The sequence below is a fragment of the Dreissena polymorpha genome, chromosome 15 (genome assembly GCF_020536995.1).
Source record: "Dreissena polymorpha isolate Duluth1 chromosome 15, UMN_Dpol_1.0, whole genome shotgun sequence".
Lineage (NCBI taxonomy): Eukaryota > Metazoa > Mollusca > Bivalvia > Myida > Dreissenidae > Dreissena > Dreissena polymorpha.
The window spans coordinates 60,527,357-60,546,742 of record NC_068369.1 but is presented as its reverse complement, the minus strand read 5'-3'; the positions used below and the strand labels follow the sequence as shown (position 1 = coordinate 60,546,742).

The 19,386-nt window shown below is 35.3% G+C and overlaps 1 protein-coding gene across 5 annotated transcripts in view; it reads left to right on the top strand.

The window, feature by feature from the left end:
- Window positions 1-6,503: 6,503 nt before the first annotated feature.
- Window positions 6,504-19,386, top strand: part of LOC127860313 (V-type proton ATPase 116 kDa subunit a 1-like) — a 48,409-nt gene continuing 35,526 nt past the window's right edge. For all 5 annotated transcript variants that reach the window (XM_052398319.1, XM_052398318.1, XM_052398317.1 and 2 more), the window contains exons 1-4: window positions 6,504-6,595; window positions 14,966-15,146; window positions 17,126-17,204; window positions 18,122-18,219. In XM_052398319.1, the coding sequence (XP_052254279.1) occupies window positions 15,030-15,146; window positions 17,126-17,204; window positions 18,122-18,219 (294 nt within the window). In that variant the 5' untranslated portion in view covers window positions 6,504-6,595; window positions 14,966-15,029. The remainder of the gene's footprint in view (window positions 6,596-14,965; window positions 15,147-17,125; window positions 17,205-18,121; window positions 18,220-19,386) is intronic.

The following is a 19,386-nucleotide window of genomic DNA, read 5'->3' as shown; positions in this document are numbered from 1 at the left end:
CTGTTGTGCATCAAAAAGGTAATACATGTACCCATACTGTACCAATTTTACATAACATTTAAGTACGCACAGAAAAAAAAAAACGTTCAGAAACCATTTCGACAATTTAATCTCTATCGTAAATCTTATTATTGAAGTGTTTACCTCTGTAGCTGTCGTTGGCACGATCGTTCGCCCAGCGCATATATTCTCGGTATTGAAATTTTGGGGCGCAAAAAGAAATCCATTCGGGTTTAGTGATATCGAATATCGTGACTAAATTTTTTATATTAACCGCCACTTGCGGATATCCATTTCTTCTGTTTTGAAACGTCCAATGCAGTAAAAAGTCGTCATAACCATGTAAATGGTTAAACTGATGTTTTATTCGAGACATTGTCACTGAAATTCGTCGTTGAGGCGATACAAACTCTGTAAAATGAATATAGAAGTTAGATTCAAACTTAGTTACATATTTGCAGATTCACATAAAACATAACAATGTTGTTTTTTTAAATCATGCATTTATTAAAAATTAATAAATTATAATTATGAAACACTCAGTGTCCTTATCCGAATAAATATGAAAATATAATTATTAAAACAGGCGAAAGATCACTCATATGTAACATGTATTAGAAGTTGTGGTGCATGAACATAGACGGATATAACCCAAAACATAAAAGGTGCTGTATAACAGTTCTTACAGGACTTTTAACACGTGTTTAGAAATATTTTCTTACAGGACTTTAACACGTGTTCAGAAATATTTTCTTATTTATGAAATGCAAATACATTAATTTTATAACAAAACTAAATGTTTTAAATAGTTTGTGAAAATGTGTATAATGAAATAAAAGAAACGAAACGAAATAATAATTATATTGGCAAGAAAAACGAATGAATGCAACGTTTCCATTTTTCGCTGTTCCAATCTGAGATTGTAAAGAGCAAAGCTAACCACTGCACAACTGAACCTTTTTTAATTTGAGATGATTTTAAAAACTATGAGGTTATACGCTAATTTGCCAAATTAATTGAAAAGCGTTACAAACGCGTTGTTTTTCCGATTTCAATTGACGAATATTAAACAAAAACGAACCCATAGTTGTGTTTTGGTTAAGTCATCATAAGTGGTATTGCCAATTGTGTTGAACTGAATATTTTAAAACTAACACGTTATGGTTCGCCGTGGCGTTGTGGATAAGGTGTCCGCCAAGCGATCGGGTGGTCACGGGTTCGATTTTCAATCGGGGAGCGTTCTCAAGATCTTCCCCAAAGACACCAAGTACTGGTTCTAGGCCCAGGAAACGGACTCGAGAGCTTTTCTATAAGCCTTTGGCTTTCGATGCAATCGAGCTAAAATAAATAGGTTTAAACTAAAACAAACACGTTACCTTGGAACGCCACTAAAACAGTATCGGTAGACGTGCGACTGTATCTAACAACAATTACTGTTAAGTTGTGTGCTATTTGTTCTTCGAATAGTATCATGAGTGACTCATTGCGGAAGTAGCGCGAAAAGATGTCACCAATGTCTTTTTCGTTTGGGACACCGTCGAACATTATGAAACGCGTTGCAATATCGTTGATATTCGACACGACTTCTGGACTGAATTCGAAATGATTCTTTCCATCTTCAAACGTCTGTTCTAAGCCAGATTGAGAAGAGACGAGGTTCAATGATGCTGAAATAAGTACACGATGCAGTATACATGTGTGAATGGGAACCTTCCACCTGTGGATTATATGGACAATTGAACATGGGAATTAAGACTATCATTTGGAAAATTATACATTAAAAAAATATTCGATTTGCCGATGTAAGAAAGCCATTATAACTGATAATAACAGTTGTTTCGCCAAAGGCACTTTTAAGCCAGACCCGTTAAGAGGGATTCAGGGGCATGTCCTAATGCACCTTTTACTTTGCATAAAAATATGTTTGTGCCTTTTTGAAGGCCGCTTAAAGCGTGTTTTTAAATTAAACACTAAACATCTATAAATCTTCTTTGGTAATTATTATTAAACGATATAACAGCGAACAATCAAAAAGTAACGATTGAGAGTTCAGACATCCATACATTGACAAGATTGTTTAAACAAACACGTGTACAGCCCCGTCACACCGGACTGGCGTCCTTACGGCGACCTAAGACTGCGTTTCTGGAAATTTCTGATTGTCGTAGTAAGGACGCCAATGACTTTTTCGGTAAAAATGCTGTTGTTCGCCTTCCCGTCACACCAGCGTCCTGATTTATGGCGCTCTGTGCGTCCTCACGGCGTCCTTAATACGTCCGTAAAGACGCACTGGGTTCGCAGTAGGAACGCCATAGTCGTAGTAGGGTCGCAATAGACGCCGTAAGGACGTAATGAAGTCGCAGTAAGGACGCCATAGTCGTTCTGAGGATGCAAAAGACGTACAAAGGACGTACTAAAGTCGCAAAAAGGTCGCCGCACGGTCGCCTTGCAGTCAATTATCATTTTCTGTGGGTTTGAGCGGCGACCACACGACGTCCATGGCGATCTTACAGCGACCCTACCACGTCCCTACTACGACTATTGCGACCTTAACAGAACGCCGTAAAAACGCCGGACTTCGGCGACTGCTTTGAACATGTTCAAAGTGGTCGCCGTGGGCTCGCGTCCTGAGCAATTTTCGGCGTCTTCACTGCGTCTTCTTGCGTCCTTACTGCGTTCCTCCGGCGTCTATGGCGTCCTCACTGCGACCTGGGTCGCCGTAAGGACGCAGTACGGACGCCAGTCCGGTGTGACGGGGGTATTATACCCCGTCGAACCGGACAAGGGTCCCAATTGCATTTTTATGGTACTGCGGCTCGTGATGTATTAGCATTAAAATGCTCGCGATGTTTTTGTGCATAAAGAAACTAATATAACACAAAGAACGCCCGAGTTTGCTTACTGACCGCGAGTACTTCTACGGAAAGAACGAAATAAAAAATCGCCGGAGTGACGCCAGGGTGTCCGTGAAACCGTTCTGTAATTGTTCATTGGACGCTCGATCGTCAACGGCTAGCCTACTGCATTTAACAAGTTTGATTGTGATTTTGTAAAACCTATTCACGTCTTGTGCTTGCTTATTACTTAGTCAGCGGAATTGATTTGAACATTTTATGAGGATCTTGTAAAAATATGTACGTTCTGATTTAAATATCAGACGAAGATCTATTGCATAGCTAAGCGTTCATATTTGAACATCTGATTAATATCTGACATCTTACAGCCAACACGTGTAGTTTCCTATAATACTCTTTTAAGTATCAACGTGTACATTTAATGATTATTGATATATCGCACAAGTTAACAGGTCGCCGTAATGTAAATGAAAGAGTGCAAGGCGGTAAAATTTTTAAACAAAAATATACATTATGTTATTATTTTGTGTATGATTCCCGAAATTTTAAAATGATGATAATTTAAATTTAATGTAGAATAATTACCGTATAGTACGATTAGCCTCCATAGCTTCAAAAGACGTTTGTAGTCCTCCATATTCAAAGAGTAAATGATTATTGCGCCGTCGGAAATACTTGAGTCATCATTTCAGTAATCGTGATTCCCACAGTGCAGAAGATTTTTTTCTGAATTGTTTTCATATTAACTCTGTTCACATTAATTACACTTATAAGCACACAGCTTTACGACGCAAAGAGTGCTCTTTAAATCGTTTATTTATGTCGTTCTTATAGTGCTAACATTAATTGATAGGAAAACTTGATGTCTTGAAAATTTTATTATGTCATTGTCGGTTTTTGGAGAGCCATTTTTTATTTTAAGCTTGATGAAGTGATCGTCTCGATTTCTATGTGCAATGAGCATGTGCTGAACAGCATTAATGCCTGTCGCAAGGCATTGTGTATTTGTCGTTTACTGCGATGTCGATAGCCGAAACGTTGCGTTCGTGTCCGACAAAAATAAATTAACCCATTTATGCCTAGCGTCTAGAAAAAAGGCCTTGGCAAACAGCGTAGACCCAGATGAGACGCCGCATGATCCAAAATAAAGGAATATCAACTAAAACCACAAATAAAACTTTGTTTTCTAACTTTGTTTTCTATATTGTTATTTAGAAATATAAATAAGCAACCTTTACTTTCGCAATCAGGATATTCGCCGATATATATATATATATATATATATATATATATATATATATATATATATATATATATATATATATATATATATATATATATATATATATAATATATATATATATATATATATATATATATATATATATATATATATATATTAAAGACATCGGTTGATAGCATGCATTGGGTTTTCTTCACGTCTTGTCCTTTAAGAAGACTGTGTCCACGAACCTGTGCCTCTCCCTCCCCCCCCCCCTCCTCTCTTTCTCTCTCTCTCTCTCTCTCCTCCCTCCCTCCCTCCCTCCTCTCTCCCTCCCTCCCTCCCTCCCTCCCCCCTCCCACCACCCTCCCTCCCCTCCCTTCCCTCTCTCTCTTCTCTCTCTCTCTCTCACTCTCTCTCTCTCTGCTCTCTCTCTCGTCTCTCTCTTCTCGTCCGTCTCTCCTCTCTCTCTCTCTCATCTCTCTCTCTCTCTCTCTCTCCTCTCTCTCTTTTGCGTCCAACACATTTCGACTTATAACGCTGAACTAGTGAAATTTATTAAAGTCAAATAAAGACTTCATAATTTGAACCGTAGACACATTTGCAAATTTTTTGAAAAGGATCCCATTCAGTGCCCCAGAAGCTGATTGGTCGTTGTGCAGTCCAATTGCAGGAACGTAGAAGGTCTTAGTATGGACGTGGTAACGTCGCCGATAATCGCTGCAAAATACTCCAATGAATCGCAGTATGAGCGCAGAAAAAAATGACTATTTGGGTCGTTTTGAGGACGCCAGTCCATTGTGACAGCGGATTTAGGAATATACAAAGGAAAAAAACTTAAAAGTAAATATCTTAAGGCAGCTAAATGTTAACACGTAGGCGAAGCTTGTGTGTTTATGTGCCGTTTGTGCAGTCCTTCCGGAAATAAGGCAGCATATTTAGATTGAGCGTGTGACCCAGCCCATCTTGTTTCCTAAAATGTTGACTATCTAGATTCATGACGGTTAAGACAATTTCTTTATTAACACTGTAATGGCCATTTTATTAACACTGTAATCACCCCAGGAAACCCGATACCTTGCGGGTCGTGTAATACCATAGGGGACAGTGCTGTGTATTTTGGCATGAATTTACGTAGGGTAAGTAAATTGGAAAAATTAATTTTGTCAAAGTCCAATTTGAAACAACTGTGTATTTACATTTTTTAAGAAAATTTGTCAGGATTTTTTTCTACTTGTAGGCCGATACTTTTGTTATCAATTTTAATACACAGTTGTTTCAAATTTGATTTTGAAAAATTTAATTTTTCCAATTTACTTACCCTATGTAAGTTCATGCCAAAATGCACAGCACTGTCCCCTATGGTATTACACGACCCGCAAGGTATCGGGTTTCCTAGGGTGGTAATGGCCAGTTATTTATTTTGTGAGAAAAGACTCTCGATTTTTTTAAGCCTCGTGCTGTCTGGAAACCGGAGAGCACGTGACATTCGCTTAGCATCTACATCTGGTACGTTAACCTGTCATCACTGACAATTATTTAACGGTGCGGAAGAAAAATGTTATAAGTGTGAAATAGAAATATAGCATCGGTCAAGTAAGGTTGCAAAAGTAAAAGATGATAAAAAAAAACGAAGCTAGTCAACTCGTACTTAAGTCAACACGTACCTTCGGTCAACTCGTACCCGATTTGGTAAACTCGTACCCGATTTTTGGTCAACACGTACTTCCACTAGTAAACTCGTACCCTATTTGGTCAACACGTACCCTCCTAAAAATTATTTATATTTATCAAAGACGTGAAATGTGTTTTTTATGTTTTGATATGAATATAGTTTTTTTCAAAAGTAGACAAGATAAAAATGTGTAATATAATCTTATTAAAACATCTAAATACTCATTAAATCCCTTTGGTTTTTAGTAAATAATCTTCATTATTCTCGAGCAATGAAACAATTTGTTTGTTTAACTGTGTCAACAAGTTTATGCTGTTAGATAAAAATTTGTAATATATGTGTCTAATAAAACATCTAAATACTCATTAAACCCGTTTGTTTTTGCTCAATAACCTTAAGTATCCTCGAGTAATGTAACAATTTGTTTGTTGAAATGTGTGAACAAATTTATGTTATTATATAAAAATGTATAATATATGTGTCCAATAAAATCTTATTAAAGAAATGATACCAATTAACTATACTACCCTCCATCAGAGTTTTGAGAAGTAATTCAATATTTGCCCACCTGTAGATATTAATGGATATTTTGTAATTGGGATATCCGTGTTTCGTGGGTTTTACAAATTGGAACATCGAATTAAAGTCGTTTATGTTAACATATTTATCTAGGAATGTGAGTACTGAAAAATAACGAAAGGACGGGACGGAATTTAGATAGATTTTTTTAATCGATTAAAGTTGACAACGGTGTACGGTGTTAATCAAGCGAATCATTCTACTGACATCATCGGTACCCTCGTAAATCGATGAGAAAGAATCACATGAACTGCTTACTATTAGGTATTTTCTGAGTTTCCAATGTACCTGCAGTTTTGTGCAGTTTACTGAAATCATTTTAAGTAACTGTTGAAACCCTTGCATTTTAATACCGCATTCGCGGAGTTGGAAATTTCATGTAACAAAATAGTAGTTGTCAATTCCATCGATCAGTCATAAATTATTCTAATCGTATGATAATACGTATGAACTTGATATCGAGTGCAGTGTGCTTCGCAACATTTTCTGATGATATTTGCGTGGTTTTGTTAAATAATTTGGAGTTGTCATTTACAATATATTTTCACACTTCTTGGAATTCTCTGAGCTTTTATGGGTACATACACATACAGCTCAGAGTTCTTCTTGATTAAACCAAATTCACTGTCAACATAAGAAGCCTCAAGTTTGTCTATAAATTCGAAATTCAATCAACCTAAAACAGCGTAACAAACACAATACCTGTTACCATAAATATCAATTTGCGTGTTGTTTGTGGATAAATGCTCAAAACAAAAAGTTTATATCAAACATTATCAAACCAAAAGTCAAAGTTTTAAATTGACGATTTGATTTATCTTACAAAGGTTCCGTAGAAAGTCGGTGTATTACAATTGGTTGATTAGACACTAGATCTATCTTGCTGGGGATTCTGGAGATAATCAATAGAGTATTTTTGAATTCGGAATTTTCGGAATACTCATCTTTTTCCATTGCAAAAACTTACACATTTTCATGAACTGTTGATGTGTTTGGATATTTGGATATCATTATTATGCTAGCACACCACATCACATAAGTTGTTTTAATTGGCACATTAGTGATATATATATATGAGCTGTTTGTGTTTATTTATGCCAGAAAATAGGTTACACTACGCGACCCGTGATTTTTGCCTTGATTCTCGCATCACAGCGATCGATGCAACATGACAAAACGCAATGATTCAGAGCGACGAGAAAATTTGGGTGATGTCTCGGCGATTCCACAGTGACCGTCGCAGGATGTATCTCCCTGTAAGGCAATCATTGCGAATCACAGCGAGCCTCTGTGATTCACCTTTTTTCGCGAAGAATTTTCTGCAACATGGGAATCAGAAATATGCTTTCTGCACACTAGGATACATTGTAAATAACCGAAATAATAAATATTCGCCCCATTGGGAATTGGTAAAAAATGACTTCGCAAAAATTTAACTGGAAATCTGAAATTCGAAATTTGGCAATCCTGTACAAAGATGGCGACGATCACAGCTTAATTGCTTTATCCATCCGTTAACCGATTTTAATCGCTTAGAGGTTAAACGACCTTTGACAGCTAATTGTTGTTGATACGTTGTGTAATGTCAATAAAGGTGTGAAAACTCGTGACTCACTGAGTCAGTGTTTATTACATGTATTCCCTATCAGAGCAGTATGTGTAAGAAAAATAAATGAAATAATCCAGAAGATTTATTTACATGCTTACGCAGTGTAACTGTTAGCAAATATTCACTTTCATTTTTACCCGTATCAGAAAGCACCCGGGAAGATTGTTTTTTACAACTGTGTATGACGCAATAAAACATTTTTTTGTACATGATCGTATTGCATTCAATCTAAATTAAAATTCGCTTGTCCAATAAAACATTATAAAAGCTGTGTCCCATAATGCACTGAACTCTTTACACTTCTGAAAAATGGTGTAGGCATATGGTTGTGTTTATGAAATTCTTAAACATATTTATTGTTATATATGTTTAAGATTATATTTTCATAAGTGATGTTGTAATTATGTTGGATTATCGGATAATTGTGAACATTAGAAAAGCATTATATATACAGTTATCGATATGATTTGCATTATATGCATGAATTGGTGAATCACCGATGTCACCGATACCTGCTGGGATCACGGCGAATCACCACAAAATTGCAGGGAATCACCGCAAAGATAATCTTGCTCTCGCGTGACGGCGGAGTGAAGATTCACGTGAAATCTCTGTGATTTTCCACTCAAAAATCAAACTGTCCACTGTGAGTCCGCGAAATAGGCAAAAATCACGGGTCGGGTAGTGTATGCCTCTAATATTACGGATTAAAGTACTGCCCAGATTTTAGGCGGGGGGACTTGACATGAAAAATGTCGTAACCAGTTGCAACTTCCAGCGACCCAGAGGGTCAATAGCTGGGAGTTGGATTATTGTACATGTAACTACATGTAACTTGATAATAAAAACAATCAGTAGATTTTTTTCAAAATCAGTGTATTTACAGTTTGCATTTGATTTTAGTATCTTAGCAGCCATTTGCAACAAAAAGAAGGTTTAAGCTTATTTTGTGACTATTAAGCTGAAGTCAGACATGAAAAAAAAAGAAAAATAACAGTTTGAAAACCTATTCTGACTTGTATATGACTTTGTAATATTATAACTGGTATCAGGTGCCTCATGCAGGTGCCTCACTTGCAGTGTTAAATTTCAGAGCCAGTAAGTTTTTAAGCTAATATGATAATAGGTGCTGTCCAATTTACAGGCAAAAGCTTATTTGATAACCATGTAATGTAGTAGGCCTAGCTGGAGCACTGAGAGATATTTGTTGTTTACCTCAATTTTGACTTGCAGGCAAAACTAAACAATACTTTCATAAGTACAAAAGGGGACACAATCTTGCTAAAAAGCTGGTCACAGTTATAGGTCTTTGTCAATGTATGTTCATAAAAACCCTGAAAGGTATTAAGATTTTAATTCAATGTCTGTAGTAAATATACATATAAGTAGTCATTGTATGCAAACCCTAACCAAAATACAACCAAAGTACGAAAGGGGCATAATTCTGATAAACTGCAGGTCATAGTTATGGAACTTGGTCAATTACCACACATAATGATCCCAAGCACATGTTAAGTTTATTAACGAAAAACTTAAGCAAAAACTGAGCTAAAAACAATATATTTTTTGCCAGAGATGGAAAATCAAAGCTGGTGTTATAAAACCTATGCAACGGGTCTGAGAAACTTAACATTTTTGGGGGCCTAAAAGCTGGTTTTGGGTTACCTTACAGAAGTTTATCAGGTTTTGTTTAAACAAGTGGAGCATTGAGCAACAAAAAAATCTTAAAAAGACTATGACACTTAAGATAAATGACACTCAATTAGTCAATATTAAAGCAATGTTATCTGCTTGTCAAGAGACCAATGCTTCGATGCAAAAAAGTGTGTATGCCTTGGAGTTGCACTCTGTAATATTTATGAATCTAACAAATAAATATTCCCAATACAGTGTCATTATATTCTACTGCAGTGTCATTATATATGGTCACTCAAAATTGTATCAGGTTTAAATTATAACTCTGTTAACACACGCAGAAGACGAAATATTGAACCATCAAATTAATGTATTTACGTCATTTAAACATTAATGTTAGTTAAGAAATGTGATATTTTAACTCTTATTTGTTTTCACTTACACAATTTATATAATTATATATTTCTGTACAGTGGAAAATAACCTCCCTTTAATGACCCCATATACTGCCCTTGTACAAACCCATGTGCACATCAAAAAAATGTTATGTGAACTTTCGCTTGTACATGTTTAGATTACAAACCCAGGATGTATCAGTAGATTTTTCATAAAATATTTGTATTCTTATGAAAGTTATTAAAGAAAAACCCTACATTACGTCGGAAAAGTACTCGCTAACCAGTAGAGGGCTTAAAACGCTAATTTTACCAATTTATTTACAATCTATGAACTGCTTTACGTGATCCTGCAGTTAATCAAACTTGGCAAAGATATAATGTCCACGAAGTTTAATGATCATACGATTAGACTGTTCAAGTTAGAGAGTGGACAAGGTAAATTTTGCAATTTTTAGCTCATCTATTTTTTTTTTAAATTATGAGCTATTGTCATCACCTTGGCATCGGTGTCGGCATTGGCGTCCAGTTAAGTTTTGCGTTTAGGTCCACTTTTCTCAGAAAGTATCAATGCTATAGCATTCAAACTTGGTACACTTACTTACTATCATGAGGGGACTGGGCAGGCAAAGTTAGATAACTCTGGCGTGCATTTTGACAGAATTATGTGCCCTTTTTATACTTAGAAAATTGAAAATTTTGGTTAAGTTTTGTGTTTAGGTCCATTTTATTCCTTAAGTATCAAAGCTATTGCTTTCATACTTGCAACACTTACTAACTATCATAAGGGGACTGTGCAGGCAAAGTTATGTAACTCTGACTGGCATTTTGACAGAATTATGTGCCCTTTTTATACTTAGAAAATTGAAAATTTGGTTAAGTTTTGTGTTTAGGTCCACTTTATTCCTACAGTATCAAAGCTATTGCTTTCATACTTGCAACACTTATTAACTATCATAAGGGGACTGTGCAGGCAAAGTTATGTAACTCTGACTGGCATTTTGACGGAATTATGGGCCCTTTATACTTAGAAAATTGAAAATTTGGTTAAGTTTTTTGTTTTGGTCAACTTTACCCCTAAAGTATCATAGATATTGCTTTCATACTTGGAACACTCGCAAACTATCATAAGGGTACAGTAAAAGGACAAGTTGCATAACTCTGGTTGTCATTTTTACGGAATTATGGCCCTTTTTTGACTTAGTTACTTTGAATATATGGTTAAATTTTGAGTTTCGATCCACTTTACTCCTTAAGTATCAAGGCTATTGCTTTCAAATTTCAAATACTGTCATGCTATCATGAGGTTACTGTACCTGGCAAGTTGAATTTTACCTTGACCTTTGAATGACCTTGACTCTCAAGGTCAAATTATTTAATTTTGCTAAAATTGCCATAACTTCTTTATTTATGATTAGATTTGATTGATACTTTGACAAAACTACTCTTACCTGACATACCACAATAGACTCCACCTAAACCATCCCCCATGCCCTACCCCCCCCCCCCCCCCCCCGAATCCCCCCCTAAATTATTATTATTTTTTTTAAGATCATCTCACAAATGACCACCACACCCTCACACTATACCCCCCCCCCCCCCCCCCCCCCCCCGAATTTTTTGCATTTTTTTTTCCCGCATTTATGGAAGATAATGTAATAAATGTCCACACCCCCACACTATACACCCCTCTTCACTCCACTCTCCCTCCTTTGTGATTGAAATTGAGAGTCCCTTCACCTTTAAAAAGAAAATAGAAGAGCGATCTGCACCCGCACGGCGGTGCTGTTGTTTATGAAGCAATGGTAATGACTTAGAAGTTCTTAAGGTGATCTGGCTTGTTATCAAATCTGGAGATGTATGCTAACAAATAGCATGTTAGGCAAAGACATTCTACTTAAAATCAATTTTTAAAAAGATAAACTTTTGCGAACTTTTTCTGCTTCAAAACAACATTAGTAATCTAAGATTTTTGCATTACCTTATAATGCAGAAATGATTTTGTTTGTTAAAACTTTGATATCGAAAAGAAAACTTGTATTGACAAAACAATACGTTTGTTTTGTCATCAACGTATATTCATAGCATAATGTCCTGCATGTGATGTGTCAATGAATAACACATTACTTCTTTATCTACAGAAAAAAAGCTCTGTGCTGTGTAAATAAAAATACACAATGTTCAGCTGCATAGTAGGACACATTTTTATTTTCTGATCAAGGGCATTATTCCGACATTACCGGGTAAGTTTTCTGGTGATCAACCAAGGGTATTGTAACCTTGACAAGGTCAATTGTGGATGACATACACTTCAATGTGATATTAAGTAAGACTGTTACAACCTTTCATGTGTTTGATTAATGGAATTTCCCGATAAAATCACCTTATTGCAATAAATCAATGGTTTCAGTAAACACTTGTATCTTTGAGGCACCCTGAGAACACTCAATAAACCTTAAAAATATTTCCCTTAGACACTTGAGACGTGAATAAATCAGTCCTAACAGACCATACACAATTTACAAAAACATATAAATCATGGAACAAATAAATTAAGGATACTTGGCAAAATTTACAGAAAGGTATTTTAAGAGGAAAGTTATACTGATATTGATGTCTACATTGTCAACTTCAATATAAATTAGTTTTCCCTTGTAAGGCACAATGTATCATTGTCATGGTAGAGAAGATCAACATAAAATCATCCAGTACTAAAGAGCTTATGGAGGACTGAATGCTGACATTACTTCATTATTTTATAAAGTCGAACAACAGGGGTTTTTCAGCACTGTCTGCGCCTCCGAAAAACGGAGGCATTCCCAAAGCAAACGGACCTGATCCCAAATCGAAATTATATAAAAAAAATCCCAATTTCCCCCCAAAAAAATAAAAAAAAAATTATAGAAAGAAGTGTCTTATAACTTATGATTATAAGATTATGAGAAAGAAGTGTCTAATGACTTATGATTATTAGATTATTATTAACCTGCTGTGCTCCCCATTACCACACAAACCAAACTTACTCTATGCTTACCTGCATTGAAGGTCTAGACCTGAATGACTAAACATTGGAGGAGCTTTGTGATGCTTTCAAAAACAGAAAGCAGAGAAAAACCACTGACTTATTTAAGCATGATAAATTCACAAAGTTTTCCCAATATGAGACGTTTCATCGCAGCAAAAATTCCCAAAATGGAAAAATTTGTTGATAAAAAATTCGCAATTTGGTCAGACTCCTTTTCCGAAAAAAGGCAGAAAAAACCCTGAACAAGCTAAAAACGCAATAAGAACAAGGTAAGTTTTACTCCCATATCAGTTAAAACAAATGATTTATTGATGCATATAATATAAATAAAAAGTTAACTGAAAAGTAGTAATATTTTATGGTTAAAATTCCCATTTTTAGCATATTTTTGTGTTTGAACTAATATTGATGATTTTGACTCGGCCCACATTATATGCAATCTTATGAAAGATCTCCATATGTTTATATAAAAAGCTTTATTACACCAGCTCAATTCTTTATAAATTTTTTTAATGAAACTGTTTTCCTGTCTGTAGTAATGATTGCCACACATGATATCAAAAGCAAAGTTTTAAAACAAGGTGAGGATTGGATATTAAGGATGTATGTACATATTTTTTTTTATAGTAGCTAAGTTCACCAGTTCATGCTTTAATTTCTGGCCTCAAATCCATAATTGAGGCTTAAACTAATAAAGAAATGAATATAGTTCATTGTAAATTGATATTAACCTCGCAATGTGCACTTTTATTTTAAAAAACAAACCCTGACTCAAGTGATTACAAAACAAGATTGTAATAGCTGAAATCTAGTCGTACATATTTTGAGATTTTTTTAACTGGGCTGTTTTTTTAGCATAAATTAATATTATAATAATAAATGAAAAAATTAAATAATATTAAAATTGTTTCTATCGACCTTTTAGACTTTCTATTTTATTATGAAATGCCACGAAATGAAATTTCCTATAAACAAGACAATACATGTATATGTTGACAAATAGTGAAAAAAAACTTCAGGTCCTAGATATGCCTAAAGATTCCGGAAATTTGCAGACAAAGTTCCAGTTGATCTTATAAAATACATCATGTATGACCAATTCCATAAAATTATAAGAGCAAGTGATACCATTACTGCAGAGGGAATAATGTAAACCACTGTCTTGTTAGCTTTGCCAAAGTCGTAAATAAAAACAAAAACCTCTTCAGAGCTAAGAAAAACATTGTATTGACAAATGGAAAGTTGTTTGACATCCAGGATATGTTAATAGTTTGACATTGCATGTTTACAATTGATTTAGACACTTTTGTATGTTTTATTTCCAGGATTTAGTCATTTTAGATGGCAGAAAAACTGGAAAAAAATAATAAGGAAAAACTATACTTTGACAAAAACCAATTACATGAAAAATATATTAGTTATTTTATTCACTGGTTAATATAAAGTACCGGTATAAAGTCATGAAGTACGTGTTTTTTATGTCATCCATAAATGCATGTCTTAGTTTTTACAAGCATTTAAAAGGGTAATTTTAGCAAACAAAGATGATTTAGGAGCACCACTTATTAACCTCTTATTCACAAGTATTTTTTCCTATCCGACTAAAGGATCAATACGGGTATATATAAAGATATTGTAAGAGAAATTGTTTTCTTTTTCATATTATATTTTTTTAACTGAGAGGATTGTATATTCCCACAGGAAGTTCACATTCTTCAAATATTGTCATAGCTGTGGTAAATATTTGAATATTATTTAATTTGGAATTTTCATATCTGTCTTTTATTCTTCAGTTGAAAAAAGCACCTGTTTAGGATTATAATATCTTTGAATTTTCCTGAGAATTGAAACTGTCCAATTTCTGTGCAAAAGTGATGCATATTTGTTTCTAATGCATGTAAAAATTTTGCTTCAAGAATGTTTTGTTTCTTTTGAAAGTTGACATATATACATGTATTTTTTCCTTTCAGGCTGGACTAGCTAACGCAACATAACCTTTTGGTCTGGACATATATCCCTTCAAGATCCATAACAATGGGGTCCCTGTTCCGCAGTGAGGATATGACCCTCTGTCAGCTGTTCCTGCAGTCAGAGGCAGCCTACGCATGCGTGTCGGAGCTGGGGGAGCTGGGCCTGGTCCAGTTTAGAGACGTAAGAATTGCATGTCCACTAGTGGTGTGAACAAATGAGGGTTGTCTGGGAAAACTGGGCTATATGCATGTTCATAGTGTCATCCAAGATTAGCCTGTTCAGTCCGCACTGTGTAACGTCGATCCTGGTTAGGCTTTACGGACTGTACAGGTTAATAGGGAATGATACTTTATGCACATGCATTAAGCCCACTTTTTCCAGAGCAAGGCAAAATTAATTGCTATTGCCTTTTGCAGTCTTTGAAAGATGGAAAACGTGTGGCATATATGTGAAAATAACAAGGATTTTTATGTCCCCCACTATAGTAGTAGGGGACATATTGTTTTTGCCCTGTTTGTTGGTTGGTTGGTCTGTTGGTTGGTTGGTTGGTTGGTCTGTTGGTTTGCGCCAACTTTAACATTTTGCAATAACTTTTGCTATATTGAAGATAGCAACTTCATATTTGGCATGCTTGTGTATCTCATGAAGCTGCACATTTTGAGTGATGAAAGGTTAAGGTCATCCTTCAAGGTCAGAGGTCAAATATATGTGGCCAAAATCGCTCATTTTATGAAAACTTTTGCAATATTGAAGATAGCAACTTGATATTTGGCATGCATGTGTATCTCATGGAGCTGCACATTTTGAGTGGTGAAAGGTCAAGGTCATCCTTCAAGGTCAGAGGTCAAATATATGTGGCCCAAATCGCTTATTTTATGAATACTTTTGCAATATTGAAGATAGCAACTTGATATTTGGCATGCATGTGTATCTCATGGAGCTGCACATTTTGAATGGTGAAGGTCAAGGTAATCCTTAAAGGTCAGAGGTCAAATATATGTGGCCCAAATCGCTTATTTTATGAATACTTTTGCAATATTGAAGATAGCAACTTGATAATTGGCATGCATGTGTATCTCATGGAGCTGCACATTTTGAGTGGTGAAAGGTCAAGGTCAAGGTCATCCTTAAGGTCAAATATATGGGTCAAAATTGCTCATGTAATGTCACTTATGCAATATTGAAGCTAGCAATTTTATATTTGAAATGCGTGTGTATCTCAAGGAGCTGCACATTTTGAGTGGTGAAGGGTCAAGGTCAAGGCCATCCTTCAAGGTCAAACGTCATATAGGGGGACATTGTGTTTCACAAACACATCTTGTTATTACTGGATTTTGCTATTTGTCATATTGTTTGTCTCAGTGGGCTTTGTAAAATTTTAATGAAACTCATAAAAAATCAGTCAGAGAAAACAAACTTGTCTAAGTTAACATTACATGTTATTGCCTCTGATTTAACTATGTAGTTTGATATTTATCACAGAATCCTTAAAATATTCAGGGCTTTTTTTCAGCTTTTTGGGAAGATAGCCCATTGCTTTGAAATTTGGAATTTTATCTGCATTTACAAGAAATTGGGAAAATGAAATTAAAATTGGGATTTAAAACTAAATGAATGAGTTCAGCATCTTTAATCACAAACAAAACCATGATCAACAGTTTTCCGAATAATAAGCTCACACAAAGTCTTCAGTCACATTAGGCACCATTTTATTAGGAGGCGCTTCATCTTTTGAAGAACTACTGCTTTCAACATGTTGAATATAAGCCAGCACTTTTCTTTCGGAAATCAACATGACGATGCAAAAGAGTCACTTGTTATTAAAATACTATCATTTACAATGGAAGGAGTTTCTATAGAAGACTTGTATTTCTTGACGAGCTTTCACGTAATATTTCGAATTTCGCAACATCTTTGTTTTCCATTCAGCCGAATCACAAAACGCTTGAATTTTTTTAGCAAATTTTGAGAAAAAAGTATACTTTTTGCAATTGGTAATATAGCCGAATTTCGGCTATAAAATCGGGCCAAAAAAAAAACTGATATCGTTTAATCTTCAGTGAAATTTCTTTCTTAAAGTTTGTAATTGTGTAGCTGCTCACTCCAATACATGCAATTGTCAAACTATTGTAATGATTTAGACTTTACTATTTTTTCAGTTGAATCCTGATGTAAATGCATTTCAAAGAAAGTTTGTTAATGAAGTCAGAAGATGTGATGAAATGGAAAGAAAATTGAGTAAGTAGTCTTTGATAAAGCCATTATCAATATGGTTTTGTTTGTATCATAAACATTAGAATTATTTATTTCACTGATTAAAATATTTATGTAAAGACAACAAAATTGTCAATTCAAGGGACTTGTTAGCATTTCATGTAAATACAAATACATCATAATAAAAAGGGACTGGTTAACACTCCTTGTATTTTTTTATATGTCATGTAATCAACAGAACTTAAATATTGTTTTAAATAATTGAAATTACAAGAAAACAAATAAAATAAAGAAAATTGTGCCTGCCATGGGGATCAAACCCACAGCCTCTAGCAAAGGCTGACTTGCTGCCACTACACCATGCATGGTTTGAAATTGTAACATAGTTGGCTAAACTATCAAAGAAAGTGTCCCAAACCCTTTATATTTTGTGCAATATTGATTGATGTTTATTAATAAACTAACGTATTTTGTTAAATTTTTATGTCCCCAAATCTAATGATCGGGGGTATATTGTTTTTGGCCTGTCTGTCTGTCATTGTGTATGTCTGTCCCAAAATGTTAACCTTGCTCATAACTTTTGCAATATTGAAGATAGCAACTTGATATTTGGCATGCATGTGTATCTCATGGAGCTGCACATTTTGAGTGGTGAAAGGTCAAGGTCATCCTTCAAGGTCAAAGGTAAAATATATGGCTTCTAAGCGCAGTAGGGGGCATTGTGTTTCACAAACACAGCTCTTTTTCTTAGCTAGTAGTGTTAAGTTGGTTGTTTGAATACAAATTGTACATTCTTTTGTGATTCTATGATTTGTGTGTATGTGAACAAATGTCATTTTTCCAAACTGTTAACAAGTCCATTTTTTGAAGATATTTGTTATCAGCACAGCACAGCTTGATTTTATGAGTAGAGCAGGCTAAATGTGTCCTAAATGTTGCAGGATTTCTTGAGAAGGAGATACGAAAGGATGGCATCCCCATGTTGGATACTGGGGACAATCCTGATGCCCCACAGCCAAGAGAAATGATAGATCTTGAGGTAAAAAACACCACTGCACTCTACTTTGTTCGTGACTCAGAATGTAAACATTCAAAGAGGGAAAGTTCATTTGGGAAGCATACACACCCACTTTTCCCTAAAATGTAATATATATTTATACCCCCATTACCATTGGTAATCGGGGCTATATAGGAGTCACTTTGTCGATCTGTCTGTCCAGAAATTTCATCCGCTCTTCACCAAACTTGGTCACAAGTTGTAACTAGATGATGTCTTGGTCAAGTTTGAATATGGGTCATGCTTGGTCAAAATTAGGTCACGGGGTCACTTAGTGTGTTTTAAACTGAAAGTTTGTCCGGACCATAACTATGTCATTTATCGTGAGATTTTAAAATGCCTTGGTACATTTGTTCACCATCATATGACGGTGTGTCGTGTGAAAAAAGTACGTCGATGTCTCCAAGGTCAAGGTCACACTTGGAGTTCAAAGGTCAAATGCTTGTCCCGGCCATAACTTTATCACTTATTGTGAGATTTTAAAATCATTTGGCAAATTTGTTCACCATCATTGGATGGTGTGTTGCGTGAAACTATTATGTTGATATCTCCAAGGTCAAGGTCACACTTTGAGTTCAAAGATCAAAAATGGCCATAAATGAGCTTGTCCGGACAATAACTATGTGGTTCAGTGTGAGATTTTAAAATAATTTGGCACGTGTGTTCACCATCATTGAACGGTGTTCCACGCGAAAGAATTACATCAATATCTTCAAGGTCAAGGTCACACTTTAAGTTCAAAGGTCAAAAATGGCCATAAATGAGCTTGTTCGGGCCATAACTTTGTCGTTCATTGTGAGATTTTAAAATCATTTTGCACATTTGTTCACCATCATTTGACAGTGTGTCGCGCCAAAGAATTATGTCGATATCTCCAAAGTCAAGGTCACACTTTGAGTTTGAATGCCAAAAACGGCAATAAATGAGCTTGTCCGGGCCATAACTATGTCATTCATTGTGAGATTTTAAAATCATTTGGCACATTTGTTCACCATCATTGGACAGTGTGTCGCGCGAAAGAACTACGTGGATATCTCCAAGGTCAAGGTCACACTTTGAGTTCAAAGGTAAAAAATGGCCATAAATGAGCTTGTCTGGGCCATAACTATGTTGTTCATTGTAAGATTTTAAAATCATTTGGCATATTTG